This window comes from Musca vetustissima, unplaced genomic scaffold, assembly GCF_032173495.1.
Source record: "Musca vetustissima isolate MV318-11 ecotype Yass unplaced genomic scaffold, APGP_CSIRO_Mvet_v1 utg62662, whole genome shotgun sequence".
NCBI classification, from domain to species: domain Eukaryota; kingdom Metazoa; phylum Arthropoda; class Insecta; order Diptera; family Muscidae; genus Musca; species Musca vetustissima.
In genome coordinates, this window is record NW_026889235.1 from 66,952 (window position 1) to 91,985 (window position 25,034).

The window sequence follows — 25,034 nt, forward strand, 5'->3', positions numbered from 1 at the left end:
ACGAAAAAAACTCGGTCAAAATGCGTGTCGTTGCCATGGTAAGCGGTGGCAAGGATAGCTGCTACAATATGATGCAGTGTGTGGCTGAGGGTCATGAAATTGTTGCATTGGCCAATTTACATCCCAAGGATAGAGGTGAGTAATCAATGTACATATATTTAATAAATATTTGTAGGCAATATTAGGAACTGCAATCGGACTGCTTAATACCTTTGTTATAATTTTTGTAGTAACAGAAGGCAATTGATTCCTCTTGCCCCATATTCAGGAAGGTTGCCAACTATATGGGCTTTGTTTGTAATGAATTTGGAGACAAGTAAGTAGGCTCAGCTAGCCAGTCGAATAATTGCGACATGTCCTGTGCTCCTAGTCTACATAATAGACATGTGTTAAGTTTTGAAACATCAATTCGTGCCCAATTAAAAGTAAGGCAGTTGCACCATCATGGTCTTAGCAGCGATAAGACTACTCGTGAAGATCTATTTGGTCGACTCGGTCAACCAAGGGAACAAACTCAGAGCTGAAATTAGAATTAATGACAGGAGTCAATATTGGCCATTGCAATATCAGGGCATTTACCAGTAAAAAGCACCATGATGTTATTGATTACTGAAGACTCTGTGTTGACGAGGTGGAGACGGAGACAATTGAGCATCTCCTGTGTCGCTGTCCAGTCCTGGCCTACAGATGGCACATACTAGTGGGTGCTCACTTTCCTTTTCAACTGTGGAACCTGCTTTAATCTACAGCATCATTAGAAATCTAAAGTAGTGCATCCTAGCACGTAATATGATTTCCGTCCAATTTCTATAGCCACCGAAACTATTTCCTACCTACCTCCTCATACTTCCTTGTTAGCTTTTTATCATTTCTATCCCCCTTTCTCCCCCACGGTCTCAAAGTGCTGCAGTAACATTAGTGGCTGCACATCTCCAAACCTAACCTAATCTATGGTATTATCTTACTACTTTGAATGCTCTTCAGGACAGTCTGAAAAGACAGTGACTTGCGCATACGACTTGAAAAGGATGTCTATCATATTTCTCAGTCACTAGATCAGCTTTATAGACATTTATCCTCTCGGGTCAAAAATGAGATTCGACGCTATGATCCTACAATCGTTCGCATAAATTACGATATATATGCCGCGCAATGTTTGTAAAATATCAGAAAGTAAGTGGTTGAACAGTTTCAGAAAAATCAGTCTACCTTGAGGTATTTCCCTGTTTTGGTCTTACTTACTTTACTTAACTGGCTTGTGACAGAACATTTGTTCTATAAGCCGAGCTTAAAAAAGATTTCCCGGCGCGTCGGCCTTGCGCGCAGCTTTTCCAATTTGAAAACCATGTTCCCAGATGTTGTCTTCTACTTGATCTTTCCATCGGAGTCGTGGCCTTCCCCTACTGCCTGAACCATCACTTGGCTCGCTTTGATATGCCTTTTGAGTGGGGGAATCCTCATCCATTCTTACAACATGACCTAGCCAACGTAATCGGTGCAGCTCGATACGTCTGACTATGTCGATGTCCGAGAATATATGGTACAACTCATGGTTCATTTGACGGCGATATTAACTGTCGACGCAGATCGGCCCATAGATCTTCCGGAGAATTTTTCTCTCAAACAGTCCAAGAGGTGCCTCATCGGCTTTTGCAAGTTTCCAATGCTTCAAATCCATACAACAGCACAGGCAACCTGCTGCTTTATTTTCTTCAGCCTATTAATTGCTACTCTGGCCTCATCTTGGCTATTTGGCATACAATCTATACCGTCATCTCTTATTGGTTCTGGGGTATCTTCTTCACCGTCACTATTTGATACCAGAAGCTTTTCAAAATGCTCCTTCCAGATTCTCAACACGCTATCTGTAACTGTCATTAGCTTTCCATATTTACCTCTACGGGTGGATATGCCTGCACCAAAGTCTTCGGTTTGATGTTTTAGTCGTTGGTAAAATTTCCGGACTTCATTCTGACTCCTGTACATCTCGATTTGCCCACGCTTACGTTTTTCTTGTTCTTTCTTATTTTTTCTGAAAATACGATTAGCCTCTTTCCTTTTCTCCCGATAATTCTCCATCGTATTACGTGTTGCTACTGTCTGCAGGGTTTCTCTTTATAGTGCGACCAAAATTTTCTGGCATTTTGGAATAAAATGCCGCTCATAGCAAAATTGACTTCCAAATACTTTTTCTATTTGTTGAGGTCAGCCTCTTATCGAAGTCCTCCATTGAGTCAATCATATGGATTTGTGAGCCACCTTGATATAATTGAAAATTTTTATATATATTTATATTCTAGGCTCAAACCCCAACAGGTGTCGTAGTAAATTTTAATCTATTATTGTTTAATTTTTATAACTCTACCTTTGTCTAAGTTTATTATTTCCTTTTTTAATATTCAATTTACTTTTTTCCCATTACAGATGAACTTGATAGCTTTATGTATCAGACCGTTGGTCACATGGGCATTGAAATTCTGGCAAAGGCCATGGGCTTGCCATTGTATCGTCAGGAGACCAAAGGCAAAAGTACACAGACGGGCAAACATTATGTGCCCACGGACAATGATGAGGTGGAGGACTTGTACAATTTACTGGCCACGTGTAAGGTAAGTTTCGATGGCTACTGGCAGGATTTTATATACATGCACATGTTTGTCTAGTATTCCCTTTTAGATGTTAGGGCAAGGAGGACTCCCTTTTTTTATTAAAAGAAAATCAATTGTTGCGTAGCCAATCAAGAAAATATAACCTAACAGAAAATTGCCATAGATGGCATAGCTAATGAAAACATACTTCGTGGAACCCGGCAGTAATTATTAATAATGGCAATTAGATTGTGATTCTATTTTCTTGCTTTATTATTTTTTCTATTTTATTTCTGGGAGAACAAAAAAGGTACTGACTGAAAAGCTATTTCAATGATAATGCATCCGTTGTCGGCTGTCATTTGAAATAGTGCATTTTTCCTCATTGGGCGCCGTCTCCCTCTCTCTCAGCCTCGACATGTGTGACCACAGTTAATATGGGCTAGGTCGCTCATACGTTCTGTTCCGTTCGATCGGTCCATTCCTGATATGGCAATCATTTATTTAGCTATATATGCAGCTCTGTGCTTGCATAACAATATAATATTGCGGTTACCGACAGACAGACAGTCAAACAAACAAACCGAGCAACAACATCTTGAGAGAATCGTTCGAGCTCTCTACATTGTTGCATCACTATTAACACATCTCTATTTGTTTATTCTACTGTCACATGCCATTTTATGGCACGTTTCTAGACACTGGCGCACTGGCTGCTTGGTTGGTAGTATCTTGCTTGTTTGAGTTTGGTATGCATGAATAATTTGTTCTGTTTTTTGTTTTTAATATTTTTCCCACAATCTCTATAAAAATTTTAGATCATTTGTTAATTTTAAAAATACCTTGAAATGTCAGAAAATGGACCGAAGACGATGTCTACAAATATTATGCAGATGTGCATGGTTGCACGGAGAAGAAATTACTTTAACTTTTGGGTTCGCAGCTACGTGGAATTAAAGAAATTAGAACATTGGTATTTTTATTAATGATGAAATTATTCCATCTTAGAGCCATCTATATTTGACGGACCAGGTAGAGAGACACTTGTCCAGAATCTCCTTTTCGTTATAATTATATTGAAGTCGTCAAAGTCGTGATAGGGAAATATGAATCCGTCGGGTCTTACATGATTTTCGCCTTGACGGTTTTAACCATTGTAGATATATGCGTCGACAAACGCTCTTGGTGCAGTCCGCCGGTATCAATTCGAAGATCCACCATAACGGCTTCACTCGAAGACTATCTAAACCTCTGCCTTTCTAAGAGCCAAGCATTTACTTTATAATGCAAATCCTCATTGAGCCATAGCTTTTCCTGCGAACTCTTTGGACTAACCAACAACCACCACATTTCACACAATAGGGGCCAATCCCTAATCTTCAGGCTGAAACATTCAGGGGCTCCTGACATCGGGGGCTGCGGTACTAATAACCCTTTAGGAATATATGTAGTCACTAACTTATCTGTCGTAGAAAATGGCGATTTCCAATCATGTAAATACACCAGTATGTCCAGAGCGCATGGTTCACCAATTTACTGTTTCTCTTAGTCGAAGAGCACATCTTGTTGCTTGGTTAAGTTCCAAGCTGCAAGCAATGATCTAGTACTAGCGATTAAATATTACCTTCAAATTTGCTTGGGGTGTAGTTCTGTTGGTCCCAAGTTATAAGAAGCCATGCCGATCGCTCCACACGATTTAGTTTGTCAAGTACCTACTTCCACACATGACATCTATAGTTAAGTATAGAGAGAACCACCTATGATTTCCCTGATGATTCTGCTTTCCAACATTCCATCAATCCACAAAATTAGAATCGGGGTTTGCCTATGATATAGGTATGATGCTATGAGTTTCTTATTTCAGTGTTCGAAATTCCGAGAAGACCAAGCTCATGGTATTAACGCGCAAGACAGCTTTGAGATAGTCTGAGATAAGGTTAGGTTAAGTTAGGTTTGGGGATGTGCAGTCTCTTATGTGGCTGCAGCACTCTGAGACCGTTAGGTCCGTTGTGATCATCCACGAGAAGAAAAGAGATAAGGACACATCTATAGGGGAGAGAAGATTGGGGAAATAAAGGGAGATGAGAAGCTTATAGAAAGATATAAAAATGTAAGATTGAAGATATATTACAGAAGATATATTACGTGTCAAGGTTGCACTTTCCCAACCACTTTTGGTTTCTAATTATGCTGTAGATTAGAGCAGGTTCGGTGGTTGAGAAGAAGCTAAGACTCGGTAGAAAATGAGCATCCACTAGTCTGTGCCGCCTGTAAGTCAGGGCTGGACAGTGACACAGAAGATGCTCAATGCTAGTCTGAGATAAACAAAACAAACATTCGGAAAAGGAAAGCTTTGGCCAACAAATGACATTATGGTATAAGTTAGCAATTTAGAAACAAGACCACCTCTCGCCAGACCAAACTCACACTCTACAAGACACTGGTACTATCCGTCCTGTTGTATGGATCTGAAGAATGGGTACTCGCGCAAGCAGATGAGGCTGCTCTTGGAGTATTTGAGAGAAAAATTCTCCGAAGAATCTACGGGCCGATCTGCATCGATGAACCACGAGCTATACCATATGTAGACGGACATCAACATAGTCAGACGTATCGAGTTGCAGCGACTACGTTGGCTAGGCCATGTTGTGCGAAGGGATGAGGATGCCCCAGCTCAAAAGGCATATCTTCTGGTTCACGCAGAAGGGGAAGCCCAAGAATAAGATGGAAAGCGAAGATAACATATCGAAACATGGTCTTTAAAATTGGAAAAACTGCGCACAGTATCGACGAGCCTGGAAATCTTTTTTAAACTGTTTTTTACCATCTGATCCTGGAGATTTAAAAATTTAAAAAATGTTATCGCCTATACCAGTTAAAAAGTCAAGCAATCGAATACGTCGATAGCTTCAGAAATAGAATTAATTAAAAGGCTAACAAGCGATGGTTCGGAACAAAGAATCGAATTTTCAACAGAGCACGCCACAAAAAATTATATTAGGTTTCAAATCTTACGACCACCGCCGAACCCCATATACTTTCGAAAGAAGTTTGGTAGACTGATCAAAGATAGGGGTTAGGATGACAGGGGAGATTCGGAACAAAGGAAAAAACCGAAAGCTTTACAACAGAGTACGTCGGAAAAAAATATTTTATACTGAGCCATCTTCCATTGTAAGTGAAAGAGTGAGGTTAGAACAGTTTAACTATGAATGCTTAAATACTAATGACATAGATAGGAATTTCAACAACTTGGCGGAAACAATGAAGAAGAAAGTTGTCGTCTCCGAGAAAGTAAATATGCCTTCGAGTAAACCTGGATGACAGGGGAGATTCGGAACAAAGGAAAACAAAACCCGAAGACTTTACAACAGAGCACGACGTAAAAAAATTATTTTATACTGGGACAACTTCCATGTTAAGCAGGAAGAATGCAACAAAATTACTAGAACCTCCAAATGGAACTTTTGGAAATTCTTTTATAAATAGGAAGATAGAAGATAGGAAGATATACATCTCAAAAATCAAAAGGTTTCTTTAGAAAACTCGTGCTCTCAAACTGAAACAATGGTAGATGATGAGGTTAGTAGGATAGAAACTACTAAAGAAACAATAAGGCTTCTAATGAAAACTCACTTCCCACCGAACACATTGATAACTGAAAATGTAACGTCAATATGGGAGGTAAAATCCGAGGATCCTAAAATTAATGAGTCCGTGGTATGAGATAAATTAAAAACCATTTAAAATGGCAGGGTCGGACAACGCTTTCCCTGCTTTATTATAGACGTAATGCTTCAGAATAGACGTAATTAAAAAGCTAACAAAATCGAGAGCAGCATTCGGCCGACTGCAAGGTGTATGGAGGAGCTCACATATATCCAGGAAATTAATGAATTTAGAATTAAATTTAGCTTCTTCTTGTTTACTCTATAAGTTCTAAAATTCATTCAGTGAGGGTAATTAAAAACTATAGAATTCTTTTAGCTTTATCCAGTTACTACATTCTTGTACAAGTATGGATCGAGGATTTTTGCAATGTCGATACTTGAGGTGCTGAGGGTAAGGAGCGTTTTTAGCAGTTACATTCTTACAATCGATGAGGTTTATCTGCACCAAGTTTCAATGATAAATAAAGATTAGTTTCGAATATAAGAGTCCTGTAAAAATGGTTTCTATTCTATTAGAATTGTTACTCAATGGAAGACTTTAATTTTCCTCCTCTTGTTCTTCCAAGTTTTCTAAACAAAACTTCATGGTCAAAAAGCAACAATAAAATCTTCCTTGTAATAAAAAAAACTTTTCTTATCTTATCACAAAGTCAATTCAGCAAATCATATCCGCTTTCTCAACAAGGACTCATTACAATATATTATGTCCTTAAATGTCTTAAGCATCCCGTCTAGTAGCGATACAATACAAATAGCTGATTATGTACAAAACGAAATAAAACTAACAACAATAATAACAAAAATTAAACAAGAAAATATTCATAGCAACACAATAATGTCAAGCCAACATACGATGTCAACGATAGACAAATTGGATGAAATAGAAATAATATAATGAAGCCACCACCAATGGCGGTAGAAGCGCCTCCCCATCTCTTCCTCGTCCTCCCAAACTATTAAAACAATTAGTTGAATCAATAAACAGTGCCATTTATAAAATAGCATCTTTCAACAGCAGGCTAGCTAGCTGGCTTGATGTCTGACTGCCTTTCTGGCTCTGGCAGGCGATGCATTGTGCACCTTGTTATTTAAACTCATGAACCCACCTGAGACAATGTGTATTAGGGTGTTTTTAAAATCAATTTGGGAAAAAATGTATAGATACAGTTTATTAACTCATCAATATACATGCTGTGCTCCCGCACTTTTTTATTGTAACACTAGAGAAATATGAGAAATATGTCAACATTACTCTGAGATAGGTGTGGGCTAAATTTGCCAAGAAAAAGAGAAGAAGCCACTTTCCTTTAAGTTTTCTTAAATCGAACTAAATAACTTATTTCTGTAGGGCTTTCTTCTAGTAAAAATGACAAATTCCATCAAATTATTATATAATTCTATGTTCTGAAACATAGCTATATTTTTTCAATGATCTCATAAGGTGTAGCAGCAATAAACCTATATGATGTCACTGATACCTCTGTGATAATGTTTAAAACCTGTCAAGGTTTTATGACGCACTCCAGATATGGATGATTCACAATGGTAAAAAAACTACTTCGGAAGATAATCTACTTCAAAATTGTCATTTAATTATTAAGACATTTATTCGAGAGTCCTCTTATGTTTATATCACCTGCAATCTTTGAACTTAGTCATACACCATCCCGATAATATAACATATAACAATAAATTTTATGACCATCACAATATAGGATCTATAGAGAAAGTATAGAACGACTTCCTGACATTGATGGCGAATTAAAAAGGTTTCTTTAATAAAATTCGTGCTCTCAACGCGGAACAATGGTATATGTTGAGGTTAGTAGGATAGAAACAGTAAGGCTTCTTGTGAAAACTCACTTCCCACCGAACAAATTGATAACTGATAATGTAACGGCAATAAGGGAGGTAAGATTCGAGGATCCTAAAATTAATGAGTCCGTTTAAAATAGCGGGGCCAGGCTGACTATGCTTAGCCTTCAACACGTGCATAAGGTTTGCGAGCACCACGAAGTTCTGGCAGGAAGACAGTGTAGTTTTTATACCCAATCTACATTTCTACTCCAAAGTATGGGTTGGACAATCGATACCATGAAAAAACATATCCAACGATATGCTAAAATATGAAATCGGTCTTCGAAGATTGCTTCGCCTTTGGAGCAGATCTTGAAGATTCCTGTGAAGACTTTGTCCGACTTTCGTTTTCTCAATGACAGCCTTCCCACTCAGGCATTGGGATATCATCCCATATGTCAGCTGGAATGCTCTCCTGGCTTAGGCGGAAGCTGTTGTATTCCTCAATGAGGCTGAAGTGGTATTCACTTTGTGGGGTCAAATTTTCGTTTATGTCCCGTTGCGACATGTGAACATACGCTCATTGATTTGATAGTAGAGTCCGAAGAATCCGAGTTCATATTCCGAGTATTTGCGATTGTGACATTTAAGTTTGAGGGTGTATGAAGCGTCAAAAACCCTTCGCCTCGTCGGTCCAGAAGATCATTAGCATTTCATCTGAGACCCTCCCTTTGAACCCGCTATGACTTTCCGCGACTTTTTATTCAATTCACAGCTACCCAATAAATAGTATTGGGGTTTTCACTATCCTCAACCTGTTGAGGCTCCGTTCGAATACAGTCGAAACCATGAATGCTAGCTTGACACTGATTGACACGAGTTCTCATAACATCACAGCGTTGGGGAGTCATCCGTTAGGGAAAGAGACTAGAAACCCGTAAGTTTGGTTAATTATAGGAGCGCCAAAAACACTTCAGCTCGTCGGTCCAGAAGATAATTGACAATCGATAATTTCCACCGAGACCCTAACTTTGAAGCCGCTGTCCGTGACTGTTTATTCAATTCAGAGCTATCTTATAAACAGTATTGGGCTTTCCATTATCCGCATCCGATAGTATTCAGCTTTGATTCTGATCGAAGGTATAATCTTAAGTAGCACTGTATCAGTGTTTTAATACTACATCCGTGATCGGTGGAATGCAGGGTTGAGATCAGTGGAAATCACTTTACACGAGGTAGTACACCACATTGAAGGCAACTTCCGCACAATGTACGCTTTAGTTATATACATTGAAATTGATGGTGGCTTGAACAATTTCGGCACTGAAAAGCTATCCAATTCTTAGAAGTCATATGACCCTACAACACATAACTATCAAGGACTATATGTCACCACTCCTGTGGGTCACCACTATTAATAATAGTCTCCTAGTTCTAGAAGGGATTTGAACCAGTTCCATATGTTATGCACAGACGTTATACGGCTTCTTAGGGGAAAGTAGCTAATGTTAAACGTCGCCTTTAATTGTTACGGGTCTTAACGTGAATTCTGATGTTTTTTTCATCAGAAAGACAAAAATAGGACAGTATTAAGGAGCCCATCTTCCAAAACAAAGAGTCGTCCTAGACCGGAAACATTAATGGAAATACCACAGGACTGAATCAACACCGGACACAACATGCCTCACAAAAATATAATACAGGTTACAATTGGATCCTCAATCCTCAGATTTGAATCAGAGACAGAGACTTATGGGATAGCGGAACACTATCACAAATGACCTCTGTAAACTGACACAGATGGAAAGACGAGGCTATGAGTTTTTGTTGAAGAACCATGGACCGAAATTTCACTTTACTTGCCAGATTACAGTAAGGTCCTACGGGCAGGGGTTAAAGCTATAAGTGAGTGTCTAAATAACGCCAAACTTTTTTAAGGGGTGATCCGGACTTATAGCATAGTACAGCAACGGATCGATAAAGCTCACATATGCTGGTATAAATGGGGTTTCAATTCAAAGATGATGCGACAGTAGTCTGTTGGACAGCAATGCAGAAAAATCTAATAAAAATCACGACAGAAAGTCTAGAGAACATGCTACAATGCGGACAACACCAACTAGGGTTATGGAGGCTATAAAATATGAAACGGGCGCCGCTATTAGACTTAAAGCAATGAACGAGTGGATCGACATCGGATACTCTGGCAACTGTTGTTGCACAGATCCGCCTCCCGGCAAGCAGAAAAGACGGGACTGGACTTTCTATTGAAGAACCGGATTACCATACGCCCGCTAAATTACCATACGATCCTACTGGCAGACAAACTTTTTAGTGCAACACATCGAGAAATGAGATCATGGGCTAAACAAAAACCCAGATAATTATTTGGTATAACGGGGAGACTGGAATTTTATGGGGATACCCGCATATATCGATTGATGATCGAAGGACCAAAATATCTTGATTTTTATTGAAACGCATCTAGAAATGAGATCATGGTCTAAAAAGACCCTCAAAAATTTATTGACATAACGTGGAGATGGGAATTTAATGGGCGAGACCCGGACATATACGCATATATCAATTGATGATCGAAGGACCAAAATATCTTGATTTTTATTGAAACGCATCTAGAAATGAGATCATGGCCTAAAAAGACCCACAAAAATTTAATTTTTAATGGGCGATACCCAGACTTATACGCATACATCAATTGATGATCGAAGGACCAAAATATCTTGTTTTATTGTTACACTGTGTAAAGTTGTTTTTTCTACTATTATCGTATTCTCAAACATGTGGAACAATGTCCACTATATTCGTATGGATGTACGCGATATGTATGTAACAGCATACATTGAATATTTCTTTATTAAACATATTGTCGCCATTCGCCTCCCGCTCGCTCCCTCCTTTCCTCTCCATCCTTAATATACACACCGATGGCAAATAAGAAATCTTTTGAAATATCTCACATACTTTTTTATCTTTCTTTCTATCATTTTGTTGAACAAACAAAACAATTTATTTTGACGCCTTTCCATCCATCCCCCCACAGCCGATAAAGTTGCGGATGCTGTGGTGGCGGACGGGCATAGCATAGATGCTGAGTAGACGCCAGTATTTAAAAGATGACAGCAGCTAATTCTATTCATAGCTCAAATTTATTCATTATTTCTTCTTTTAATTTTTGGGTTGGCGGGGGAGATTAGTTTATTGTTTGATATTGTCTTGTTGTTTTTTGTTTGATGTTGTTGTCGTGGTTGTGGGCATAACTTGTGCGGAGGATTAATTAAACATGAACATATATAACTGGTAATACTAGGCATGTGGATGACAAAATTTTATTAAACCAATCCACAGAAATATTTTGAATTTATGAAAGGATTCTATGAAAATAATTTCAGTTATTCAATGACGGGTCGGTCACCCGAAGAGGCTAGCGAGTTATTTTGAAAGCCAGTTTGTAGAGCACCCAAAAAGTGACAGGGCGAAAATGAGTGTGCTTTCTCGTACGAATGAAGAAGCTGCAGATGTCATCTTAATTGCTCAGTTATCCAAAGGTTAGGGTACGGTCGGAATATCTATGGTAATGCTGAAGGAACTGGCTGAATGGGAGGTGAGGTATTTGACATCAGGTCTCAAATTGTCGTTATCCACCACCTACATAGTTCTTTAGCTTTTCCTGTCGTCTTTTTGATGAGATCTTGAGTTATCCCATTAGCTTTCTTCTGAAGTTCTGCCATTTCTAGTACTTACTTAGTTAGCTGGCTTTTGACAGAACTTTCGTTCCATAAGCCGAGCTTAGAAAAGATTTCCAGGCGCGTCGGTCTTTTGCGCAGTTTTTCCAATTTGAAAGACCATTTTCGACAATGTTGTCTTCGACTTGGTCTTTCGATCGTATTCGTGACCTTCCCCTTCTGTGTGAACCATCAGCTGGTTCGCTTTTATATACCTTCTGGGCTGGGGCATATTCATCCATTCTCACAACATGACCTAGCCAACGTAGTCGCTGCAGCTCAATACGTCTAACAATGTCGATGTCCGAGAATAGCTGGTACAACTCATGGTTCATTCGACGGCGATATTCACCGTCAACGAGGATCGGCCCATAGATCTTTCGGAGAATTTTTCTCTAAAACACTCCAAGAGCTGCCTCATCTGCTTGCGTAAGTACCCATGCTTCAGATCCATATAACAGCACGGGTAGTATCAGCGTCTTGTAGAGTGTTAGTTTGATCTGGCAGAGGTGGCATTGCTTTTAAGTTGTTTGCTCAGACCATAGTAACATCTGTTGGCCATCACAATCCTTCTCCGAATTTCAAAACTGATGTCATTCGTTTTGTTTATGGCGGTACCAAGGTATATAAAATCTTTGACTACCTCGAAGCTGTAGTTCTCAAGTTCCACAGTTGGTCCGAGTCTACTGGACGTCTTGCGCGTTGATACCATCAGCATGGTCTTCTCGCCGTTTACTGCTAGACCCACTTTGCCAGACTCCTTCTGAATTTGTTCAAAGGTGGCTGTTACCGCTTTCAATGTTCGACACATTATGTCGTTGTCATCGGAGTAACATGTGTTGTTTGGTGTACAGATTGCAATTTCTGTTCACTCTTGCCTCTCGTATGACCTTTTCCACCTTGTCTGAATCCTCGTTCGGTATTAAAGTGTTCCGAGAGGCCCTTTCCGACTTTAACTTCTGATCTTGTGCCTGTTAAAGTTATCCTGCATAGCCGAATTAATTTTGCAGGAATGACAAACGCAGACATGGCTTCTGAACGGATAGGACTGTCGAATGCGGCTTTATAGTCGACGATTAGGTGGAATGTGTGTATGTGTTTTTCGTGGGTTTTTTCCAGGATGCATGCATTCTTCTAGCCAAATTGTACTAATCAGCAGGTGAATGCTCCTTGCCAGCATCTGAATACCAGTCTCGAATAGTTCGGCTTGTAACCACTTCAATGCTACTATTTGATACCAGAAGTTTTTCAAAATGCTCCTTCCAGATCCTCAGCAAGCTGTCTGTATCTGTCACCAGGTTTCCTTCTTTATCTCTACAGGAGGATGTACCTGCACCAAAGCCTTCGGTTTGGTGTTTTACCCGTTGGTAAAATTTTCGGACTTCATTCTAAATCCTGTACATCTCGATTTGCTCACGCTCACGTCTTTCTTGCTCTTTCTTTTTTCTGAAAATACGTTTATCCTCTCTCCTTTTCTCCCGATAGTTCTCCATCGCATTACGCGTTGCTACTGTCCGCAGGGTTGCCCTATACGCTATACGCGTTTTTCATATCAGTAGCATTACGACACTCCAGATCGTACCACGGATTTCTTGATGGTGGTCTTTGGTACCCAAGTGTTACCTTTGCTGCAGTTTGTAGGGAGTGGGCAATTCTCTGTCATAGTGCCTGTTAACCATAAATCCGCAGCCAAATTCATGTCTCGTTTCATGACAGCTATAATACAAGGCGTAATCATCTGATTTACTTACCCCAGTCCCTTTCCATCGCATTTCCTGTAAGGCAATAATATCGGCTTTGTACTTCTTGAGTACATCCGCCAAAGCGAACACTGCGCCTGTTCTGTACTGCGCCATTTCTAGGCGCTTCATTAAACTGAAATCTAGGAAATCGCTGCCGATTGCTAGTGAAACCTCTTCGTTATAATACAAAAAACGATAATATAACCTCACTATTTAACCCTCTACCTAATCGTAATGGAATTTTTCCACACTCATTACACCTTAATTATCACAATTATCATGTTAATTATATCTTACCTTGAACTTTAACCCTGTTTTATTGCCATTGTTTTTACTGCCGGATCTCCTGTCTTAATTGTGTTATTTTTTTCGGCTTCTGCCAAAAATAATATTTTACCAGTAATTGAACGTTTTTCATCGTCTACCCTTCTTAGCCACCACCAATGGCGTAAAAATGGTCAAATATTTGCCAAATACACAAAATGAAAATTATCTAATTGTCAAATCTCATGTGGCTACAACCGCGAAATGTGTTAATAATATAGACATACAGTCAGCTTGGGATAATTGGAATATTAATAAAGGCTAGAGGAAAGCTGACCTTACATAGACATGAAAAAATATTTTTTAAAAAATCCACATTTTATATAGACCCTTGAAAAATATTTCTTAAAAATTCACGCTTTATATAGACCCTTGAAAAATATTTAAAAAAAATCCACGCCTATTATAGACCTATGAAAAAACATTTGAAAAATCCACGCCTTATATAGACTTATAAAAATATTTAAAAAATCCAGTCCTTATATAGACCTACTCAAGACTTTAGAAGGGTTACTAGACTCGGAAATTAGAAACACTATTGATAAAAGTAAACTTAGCAACTCACAGCATGCATACATCAAAAGCAGATCAGTGGATACAGCCTTATATGAGGTGGTTGGATGCATCGAGACGAATATAGAGTCCTCTGGCTACAGTTTGGCAGCATTCTTCGACATTGAAGAAGCTTTCAACAATGTGAAGCTGGATGCCATCCATTCTGCTGTCGTAAGCACAGGTATCCCCTCAATCCATACGGAATGGATTGATAGAATACTGGAGAGCAGAATTATCAACACATCTTTAGGAGAGAGTTCCGTGAGAAAATTTGTCAACAGAGGCACACCACGGGGAGGAGTACTATCTACCCTTCTGTGGCTTCAGGTGATAAATGAGATACTTCTGAAATTCAATCATCTCAGGATAAAGGTTGTAGCCTATGCTGATAATGTAGTCCTGCTGTTTGGGGGTAAGTTTCTAATGACATTTGCAGACATCCTCGATGGCGCCCTTTCAACCCTGTCTAACTGGGCATACGCCAAAGGTCTTGGTGTAAACCCCACTAAGACAGCCATCACTGGGAGAAGTGACTCTAACCCAAACTAACGTGAAATAGGAATGTTGAGGAACACCATAGGTAAGAGAACTCCATAGGAAAGAGCTGGGGATTAAGACCCGAGATAATACACTGGTTGTATGTGACGATCGTCCTACCCATTCTTACTTATAGTTGCCTTGTTTGGTGGCAGGGGGTCAACGAAAAGATGCTGCTGACAAAATTAAGTTTAGTACAGCGATCGACTTCAGTTCTGATAACCGGAGCGTTAAGAAGTTCACCACAGGCAGCCTTGAATGCAATCCTGAATCTACTGGTTATTCTGATTAAATTCCTGGCGGCCAGGTGTGTCCTGAGGCTCTGGGAAACGGATGCCTTGAAATCGCTGAACTCTGGCCATGCTAGCATCCTAAACATAACGCCAGGTTGTGACCTCTTGAGGGGGAATAGTCATATTAGTGACTATGTTCCATCTCACAGAGACTTCAATGACATCAAAGTAGAGTTTCCTTGTAGGAAATCCTGGACTAGTGACTCCTTACCTCTGTCAGGTCTGTCATTCTTTACAGACGGTGACTATATATGTCGATAGTCAGTCCCTTAAAGCGGTGAAGTCGCGTACTATAAACTCAAAAGCAGGTCCGTCCTGAATGATATACGACAGATAGTTTCTGTTGGGTTCCAGGACATAGTGACATTGAAGGGAATGAGATAGCCGACGAGCTTGCTCGAGGGGGCTTACAGTCGTCCAATCTTCCGATTGAGAGATCTGTGAAACCTCACATTGGCTATTTCATTGGCAGAATCTCAAAATCTATCTGGTCTGAAGTCTTACGCAAAATAACGTCTTCGCTGCTGGCACACAATAAGAGGGAGATCAAAATCGTTGTGGGGATCATAATAGGTCACTGCAAGATTAGATCTATCACTTCGAAGTGGGACTCCAGTGGAGAGGATTACTGTCGTTTATGTGAGGACGAAGAAGAACTGGAAACAATTGAGTACATCCTCTGTAAGTGTCCTTCGCTGATTAGCAGAAGACATAAACAGTTTGGAAGATATGAAATTGATAATCTAGCCATCTTCTCTAAAATAGACCCAAACCAGATCCTAGGTTTTGTCGAAAATTTGACATGGCAAAAATAACCTTTTCTCGATCTTCTTCTCTCGCTATCTTTTCTCCTTGCTCTCCCACTCCCTCTTGTCTTTTTATTTCTTTCACAATGGACATAGTCTCCGAGTGGACGGTTGTTAATAACAACCGTACATCCCTAACCTAACCTATATAGACCTATGAAAAAATATTTTTAAAAAATCCATGATTGATATAGGCCTTTGAAAAAAATATGTTTTAAAAATCCACGCCATACATGGATCTATGAAAAAATATTTTTAAAAAATCCACGCCATACTTCACTCTTTATATAGACCTATCAACAAAATGTTTTTTAAAAAATCCACGCTTTTTATAGACCCTTGAAATATTTTTTTTTTAAATCATCCATTTCACTTATATGGCTGTGACTGTAGGATTTTTACAATCTACCTACAAATCCTTTCTCTTGCCTCTGGCCATATTTGTAATAGAATTTATAGTCTAAGTGCTGTTTGCCAAAAGCAGGACGGCATTGAAAGTTAAACGAAAGAAAAAAAATGTTACTACAAATGACTAATTTCGATGGCCTTCTTGCAGAGCGCTTTGCCACATTAGACAGACAACCAGCCAGTTTGCTTAGACTTAGACGCCATGTTAAGGCCACATCGATGAAGTGCTAAATTCTTGTAAGTCCAAACAAGTAACTGAAAACCGACTAAAGTAGGCGTTTTACGAGCGCCGAGGGAATACTACTGAATATGAATACTAAACACAAGTGGAGTTTGAACACCAAACTTTAATGGCCTTAAATTGTTGTTATACTTGGAATATTAATTGCGACGAAGTCAATTAATGATCTAAGGAAAGTTGTTGATAATGAAACAATGTAATGTAATTAAGAAGATGTAAATTTGGATCTAAGAGCTTGAAATCTAAATTTAATGTGGAACAAGAAATAAATATGGATTTATATCTTAGTCGGGACCTTTTTCACAAGTGCATGAGTAAGATTATACCCTGTACCTATTCATAACATTATACCATGTGTGGTTCGGATTTAGCACCCAAATAGATGTTGCATGCTGATGTCATGCTGATGCACTATGAAGATTTTCGTTCCAGTCCTGATGTGGCGAAAATTTTAAAATGTGGTTCAATTATTGTTCTGAGAAAATTAGTATAAAGGAAAAGGTTTTCATAGGCACATCAGGGAAAATATATGAAAAAATCCACGTTTGATTAAGACCTATAAAATATATTTTTAAAAATGACATTGAGATAGACCCATGAAAAAATATTTTTTTTTTTAAATCCACGTTTCATGCCTTACATAGACCTATAATAACATATTACATCCGTGTGAATATGATTCAAGAAATAGGCCCACACCTCCAGATATATTGACATGCCTACCATTAGGTAACGGTTTGGATTTTTTTTCGACAACAACTTGTTGTGTTGACGCGCAGGAAGGATCTTCGTCTCCTCATGTAAGTGGTCTATTGGGGTCATGAGGAGACACCCTGTTGCAGTCATCAGGGCGGCATTCTGGCAGGATTGAAGACTTTTCCACTGCGTTGCACTGACGTTAGCGGACCACACTGGCGCAACATAGTTTACCACAGACCGTCCTATTGCTGTATAAGTCGTTAACAAGGTTTCCTTGTTAGCTCCCCAAGTGCTGCCGGCGCAAGCGACTTGAGAACCTTGTTTCTGCTCCTGACTTTATCACAAATAGCTGTGGCATGCGCGGACGACTTGTAGAGACTATCGAATGTGGCCACTAGAACCTTGTGGTAATTAGTGGTCGGAAATGTGGACCACTCGACCTGAACATTCAAAGATAACCGCATCTCCGCTGTCCATGTGGTAAACAGGTTGGCCGTTGACTTAATGGCGGATATTTCCATATTCCTCGACCGGAAAAATTCTGCGATATCCACGAGATAGTGGTTCAGCCTCTCGCAAATTTCATCAATTTTAGGTCCTGACGCCATAATCGTACAATCACCCGCATATGTTACCAATTTAATGCCGTCCGGTGGGCGTGGAATTCCATAGAGGTAGAGGTTAACATTTCCGGAGATATCACCTCTCCTTGGGGAACTCCCTGTTTAACTCTACGGGCCTTCGACTTCCTGTCTCTGAATTCCACGTACGACTGGCATCCACACATATAGATCATGATTCAACGTTTGGCTGGAGGGTTGTTCTCTCGACGTCCTCGAACAGCTTGGCGTGACTGACAGTATCAAATGGCTTTGATAGGTCCAGCGCCACTATGACTGTCCTGTTACACGGCCTGTTCTGGTTGAGTCCTTCCGCTATGTGTGTGGAAATTGCGTGCAAATCTGTTGTTGTGCTATGCTGCTTCCGGAACCCATGTAGATGATCAGCAACTGAGTACCATTCACGAATGTTAGGGAGTAGTAAAGCCTCAAGTGTCTTAGCTACTGGCGACAAAAGTGAGATCGGCCTGTATGGCTTCAATAGCTAGGGTGGCTATCGACAAGTTGAGGACTTTAGTAAGGAATTCAACTCCTGGCCCATCAAGCTGCTTCAACATCACCATGGAGATTCCATATGGACCAAGCGCCTTGGATGATTTCGCGTTTCTGATGGCACTTGCAACATCCTCCAACGTAAATTGTGGAGAGCGTATACGACGCTATACTCTTCTCTTCGCCCGGTCACTCTCGGGGTGCTTTATAAACTGCCGGTTGAAATAACATCGGATCTGTCACCTCAACGCCGATGAATGAGACCGATCATTCTTCTTTCCAGGGTTCGAGGGCGACTTAACCGTTGCCCACAATTTATTCACTCCGGCACTGATGTTGCAACACTTCAGATGTTCTAGCAACTTTTTCCGCTTATGATTGTCGACTAACCTGTTCATCTCCAACGTCAGTTCTCCGACTCTGGGCTTAGTAGGGTTAGTACGACGAACCTCATTCGCCAATCCCACTGCCTCTCTGCTGAAAAATTTGGTCTTAGTTCGGGTATACGACCCGCAGGTATATAAAGAGCGGCTGCAGCAGTGTCCCAGAAATTCCTTTCTGCTACCCGAGCATCAGAAGGATTGGGCAGTTCTCTGAAGCGACGATTGGTGAAATTTCTGAACTCTTGCAAATTGGCTTTGCCATGATTAAGGAAAGTACGGCGTTCAGAAGTTATGAAGTTCGATGGTCTGTTGATGGATATGATAATAGGGAGGTGATCTGACCCCAATGATATGACGGGTTGCCAAGCCACGTCATTCGTCAGACCCGGAGACACCATGGAGATGTCCGGTGAGCTTTGGCAGTCTCTCCTTATCCTGGTGGGTATGTCCTCATTCACCGTGCAAAACTTTAAGCTATCAAGTAAATGTAATTTTATGTAGCCAACAGGGGTGTAAATTTTTTAAAAATATTTTTTTCAGTAGCCAAAAGAGGCGTGGAGTTTTTAAAAATATATTTTCAAGTAGCCAACTGTTGAAATTTATTTCTAAAATTATCCAGCGATATGTAAAAAAATAAGTTCGTCATTATATACCATTGAAAAGTTGAACGAAACAAACTATGAGTCCTGGAGTTTTACGATGAGAGCAGTGTTTGTCTACCAGGAGTGTTGGGACATAGTCGATGGCAGCAAAAAAATTTAAATTTCCAACAGGTTATGGGCCCCCAGACGAGCTCTGAAGGGTAAAGAGTTACCCAGGAAGCTCTGGATGAAGTACTGCCCAGTCGAGTTCTTAAAAATAAAGTGTTGTTCCAGAAAGTAAATTAAATTTCCAACACCAGCAATGATGTGGATTTTTCAAAAATATTTCTTTAAGTTTTAAAAATATTTTTTCAAGTGGCCAACGGAGGCATGGATTTTTAAGAATAGAAATTTAGAATTTCTCAGTGTATTTTCTTTCTGAAATTGTAGGTACATGTTCCATCATGGCCCCATATACAAATCCAGCCACTATTTACTTATTTTGGAGGTCCTTGGCGCGTTTTGCAATCGTGGTGGCCTTAATCTGCCATTTCTTTGTAAGGGGATAATAAATTTCCTGGTAGAAATAGTTCAATAAAGGCATTTTGTATATCTCCCGACCTCTTTTAAGCATTTAAAAGGTGCTAGACACATTTTCACTATATTTATCATTTCAAGTTGTCAAAGGCCTCCATATAACGGTTTAGGCCCATTATAGGTATTTTAAATATAGGTTTATGTACTCACGAACTATAATTTTGAAGATCCCATAAAAAATTCTGCCCATTCGAACTTTTAGCCGTTTCTAATTGCCTTCTTTTTTGCATTTTCATTGTAAGCGTTTTTGAAATGAATTTTTTTAATCCCTTAAACAATGTTGACATTTGCCAAAAACAATAAAGTTTAATTACTTCTTTTGTCAATGTTGATAATCCTCCGCAGCTCCGCAAACTTTTACTTTTTGTGGAAAATTACAAACATAAATGAACAAACAATGTCTGTGTGTAGTCAATGTTCTCTTATGCTATTAAATAAAATAAATATTTATTTCACTTTGACCCATTTTCAAAGCATTGTGGCGTTGGAGATTCTAGAGGAATTTTCCGATAGAAATTCAAATAAATTTTCCATATTAGGAAATTATTTTACATTGAATCCCATTAAACAGGGATCAGAATAAACGTGAAAAGAGATACCTTCTTTTTTTCTAGACCCCCATCAATGAAGAACATACTTAACAATCGGGATGGTGAAATTTATTACAGTGGAAAAGATTTATATTTTGGTCACAGGAATGATGAATTTCAAGTGTGTCTTATTTTTATTATTACCCCTAGTGTTAATCCAATATTATTTGTTCCGGGTATAATCGTATTTTATTGACTTGTCGATGTTTGTCATCTGCCATCGATGGGCAAGTGCATATTTATTATCTGCTGTTGTTGTTTGTTTATTTTTTTTTCACACATATATGTGATAAGAGGAAGAATTATAATAATATATTTTTAGTACATAATTTTCACATTTACAATTTTTTTTCCATTTGTGTGGAAACAACAGCAACAAAACGTTGAAAGCAATAGTGACTTATATTGCAAAATCATGTTAACACAAATTAAGTGAAAAGGGAAAGGGATGGGGTCTTATGGATAATAACAATAATATTAATAATTTGGCCAATTTCTGAAAACAAACATAATTTTTGTTAAACCCCCAAATCTGCGATAAGGTTAAAAAGTCATGCCGCCATACGCCGAAAAAAGCCCATGGCAAATAGTGCTGACTTTTCTCTTTAACACCCAAACCACATTCATTATTAACATTATTTAACCAAATTGTTTTTTATTATTATTTATAAAAAAATTCTTTGAAAAATATTATTTATTGGCCCAAAAGATAACAAATAAAGTAATCCCTCCGGCCCCATTTTATTGTTCACAAAGAAAAAGGAGGGAGACTTTAGTTTAATTAACATTTGATTGCAAATAAATCATGCCGTCGTCCGTCTTCATAGTCGCTCGCTCGTTCGCTAACCGTCGTCGTCTCGTAAATAGTCCGTCCCCACATGCCAACCAAACCAGAAAGAAAAGCACGCCAATATGATGATGAATTTCATAGTAAATATTATTAAATGCTTAAATAAATATTTGACCAATTAAATTGAAAATAAAAACAACTAAAAAACCAGTAAGGAAAGCAGTAAAGTCGGACGGGGCCGACTACATGATACCCTTCACCACTATGGGTATATTAAACAGGACTATTAGCATGAAATTGGATGAAATAAAATATGCGATATTTATCGTAATGTGAATCTACGTATATCTATCCATAAAGTATGTACATCGACTTCAAACAAATATAAATAGGTCAACCGATGGGCTATGTCTGTAATTCTAGAAAACGCAACTACATAATGCTAATCTCAATTTTGTACGTTGTGCAAAACTTGATGTCAAACTGACTATCATGAGGAGTTTAATGCCCAATATACTTGAAATCGGGCGAAAATATATATATGAAAGCTCTATCCAAATATTAAGCGATTTCAAACAAACTTGTCACAGGTTAGGTTATACTAATTTCAGAACGTTTTGTTCCTATTGGTTCCTTGGTGCGTCAATTACTTAAAATCAAACTATAATAAAAGGGAGCTATATCTAAATATGGACAGATTTTCACGAAACAACGCAGACATCACCCTAGGTTCAATTCAGTACGTTATGCCAAATTTTGTGCAAATCAAAAGATATATAGGGACTTTGGTGCACCATTTACATGAAATCGGACGAAAAAATATGTGGGAGCTATATCTAAATCAGGACCGATATTCATGAAACTTAGCAGACATCATTCTAGACTCAATTAAGTACGTTATGCCAAATTTCGTGCAAATCGAAGGATATATAGGGGCTTTGGTGCACCATTTACATGAAATCGGACGAAACTATATATCGGAGCTATATGTAAATCTTGACCTATTTTCACGACACTTGGCAGGCATCATTCTAGACTCAATTCAGTACGTTATGCCAAATTTCGTGCAAATCGCAAGATATATGTGGTGCACCATTTACATGAAATCGAAGGAACTATTTATGGGACCTATATCTAAATCTGTACCGATTTTCACGAAACATGGCAGACATCATTCTAGACTCAATTCAGTACGTTATGCCAAATTTCGTGCAAATCGAAAGATATATAGGGACTTTGGGGCACCATTTACATGAAATCGGACGAAACTATATATGGGAGCTATATCTAAATCTGGACCGATTTTCTCGAAACTTGGCAGACATCACTCTAGGCTTAATTCAGTACGTTGTGCCAAATTTCGTGCAAATCAAAATATATATAGGGATTTTGGGGCACCATTTACATGAAATCGGACGAAACTATATATGGGAGCTATATCTAAATCTGGACCGATTTTCACGAAACTCATCATTTTAGGCCTAAATGATTAGCCTGTACCAAATTTCGTGCAAATCGAAAGATATATAGGGACCGTTTACATTAAATCGGTTAAATATATATATGGGAGCTATATCTAAATCTGAACCGATTTTTCCCAATTTCAATAGGGTTCGTCCTTGGGCCGAATAAGTGCCCTATGCCAAATTTCATTCAATTCGGATCATAAATGCGACCTGTACTTTGTTTACAATTTAACATGGACAGACAGACGGACGGACGGACATGCATAAATCGACTTAGAAAGTGATTCTATGCATATTCTCAAAAGGAACCATGGGTCTATCTCGATTATTTTTGCCTGTTACAAACATATGCACAAAGACATAATACCCTGTACCACAGTGTGGTGAAGGGTATAACAACAGCGCCACAGAAGAAAAGACGACACAGATATTATCACTGTTGTTACTCAAGCGAAACTGTGATACGCAAAAAAAAATATTTTTTCATATATAAAAAATAAAATTATATTGAAAGCAAAATATGAAGTTCGACCTCTGAATTTCTCCTGGAAAAAATATGAGGCGTGGATTTAAATATATTTTTTAAGCGTGGATTTAAAAAAAAAAATTAAATTAATTAAAAAAAACATTTTTTAAGTATTCTCCTCTGTTGCTTACTTACTTAGCTGGCTTGTGACAGAACTTTCGTTCCATAAGCCGAGCTTAGAAAAATATTTCCAGGCGCGTCGGTCTTTTGCGCAATTGGTCTTTCCAATTGGAAAGACAATTTTCGGCAATGTTGTCCTCCACTTGATCTTTCCATCGTATTCTTGGCCTTCCCCTTCTGCGTGAACCATCAGCTGGTTTGTCTTTATATGCCTTCTGGGATGGGGCATCGTCATTCATTCTCACAACATGATCTAGCCAACGTAGTCGCTGCAGGCCAATACGTCTAAAAATGTCGATTTCCTAGAATAGCTGGTACAACTCATGGTTCATTCGACGGCGTTATTCACCGTCAATGCAGATCGGCCAATAGATCTTTCGGAGAATTTTTCTCTCAAACACTCCAAGAGCTGCTTCATCTGCTTGCGTAAGTACCCATGCTTCAGATCCGTATAACAGCACGGGTAGTGTCAGCGTCTTGTAGAAAGCTTGCTTATGAGTTGCTTACTTCTCCAAATTTCTAAACTGATGCCATTAGTTTTATTTATGGCAGTACCAGGGTATATAAAATCGTTGACTACCTCGAAGTTGTAGTTCTCTAGTTTCACAGTTGGTCCGAGTCTACTGGACGTCTTGTGCGTTGATACCATCAGCTTGGTCTTAATGCCAGACCCACTTTGGCAGACTCCTCAATTTGTTCAAAGGTGGCTGTTACCGCTCTCAATGTTCGACCCATTATGTCGATGTCATCGGCGTAGGTGAGTAACATGTGTTGTTTGGTGTACAGAGTGCCATTTCTGTTCACTTTTGCCTCTCGTATGACCTTTTCCAGCAGATGTTAAAAAGGTCACACGACAAACTATCTCCTTGTATGAATCCTCGTTCGGTATTAAAGGGCTCCGAGAGGCCCTTTCCGACTTTAACTGCTGATTTGTGCCACTTAAAGTTATCCTGCATAGCCGAATTAATTTTGCAGGAGTGCCAAACGCAGACATGACTTTACACACCTCTGAACGGATAGGGCTGTCGAATGCAATATTATAGTCGACGAATAGGTGGAATGTGTCGTTGTGTTTTTCGTGGGTTTTTTTCCAGGATTTGGCGCGGAGCGAATGTGGTCAATGGTGGATTTGCCAGGTCTGAAGCCACATTGGTATGGTCCAATAATGTCATTGACACTTTATATGCGAGGGGAAGGAAACTTATTCCTCTATAGTTGGCACATATCGTCTTGTCTCTTTTTTTGTGCACGGGACACAGGATGCTGAGGTTAAAATCATTGGACATGCATTCCTCTATCCAAATTGTACTAATCAGCTGGTGTATGCTCCTGACCAGCATCTCACCATCAGTCTTGAATAGTTCGGCTGGTAACCTATCTGCTACTGCTGCTTTACTATTCTTCAGCCGATTGATTGCTATTTTGAACTCATCTAGATGGTATACACTCTATACCATCAATTCTT

At 39.1% G+C, this 25,034-nt stretch overlaps 1 protein-coding gene across 1 annotated transcript in view; it reads left to right on the forward strand.

The window, feature by feature from the left end:
• Window positions 1-25,034, forward strand: part of LOC133336927 (uncharacterized) — a 33,426-nt gene continuing 8,392 nt past the window's right edge. Inside the window, exons 1-2 of the mRNA XM_061545195.1 lie at window positions 1-135; window positions 2,425-2,609. Of these exons, the coding sequence (XP_061401179.1) occupies window positions 21-135; window positions 2,425-2,609 (300 nt within the window). The 5' untranslated portion in view covers window positions 1-20. The remainder of the gene's footprint in view (window positions 136-2,424; window positions 2,610-25,034) is intronic.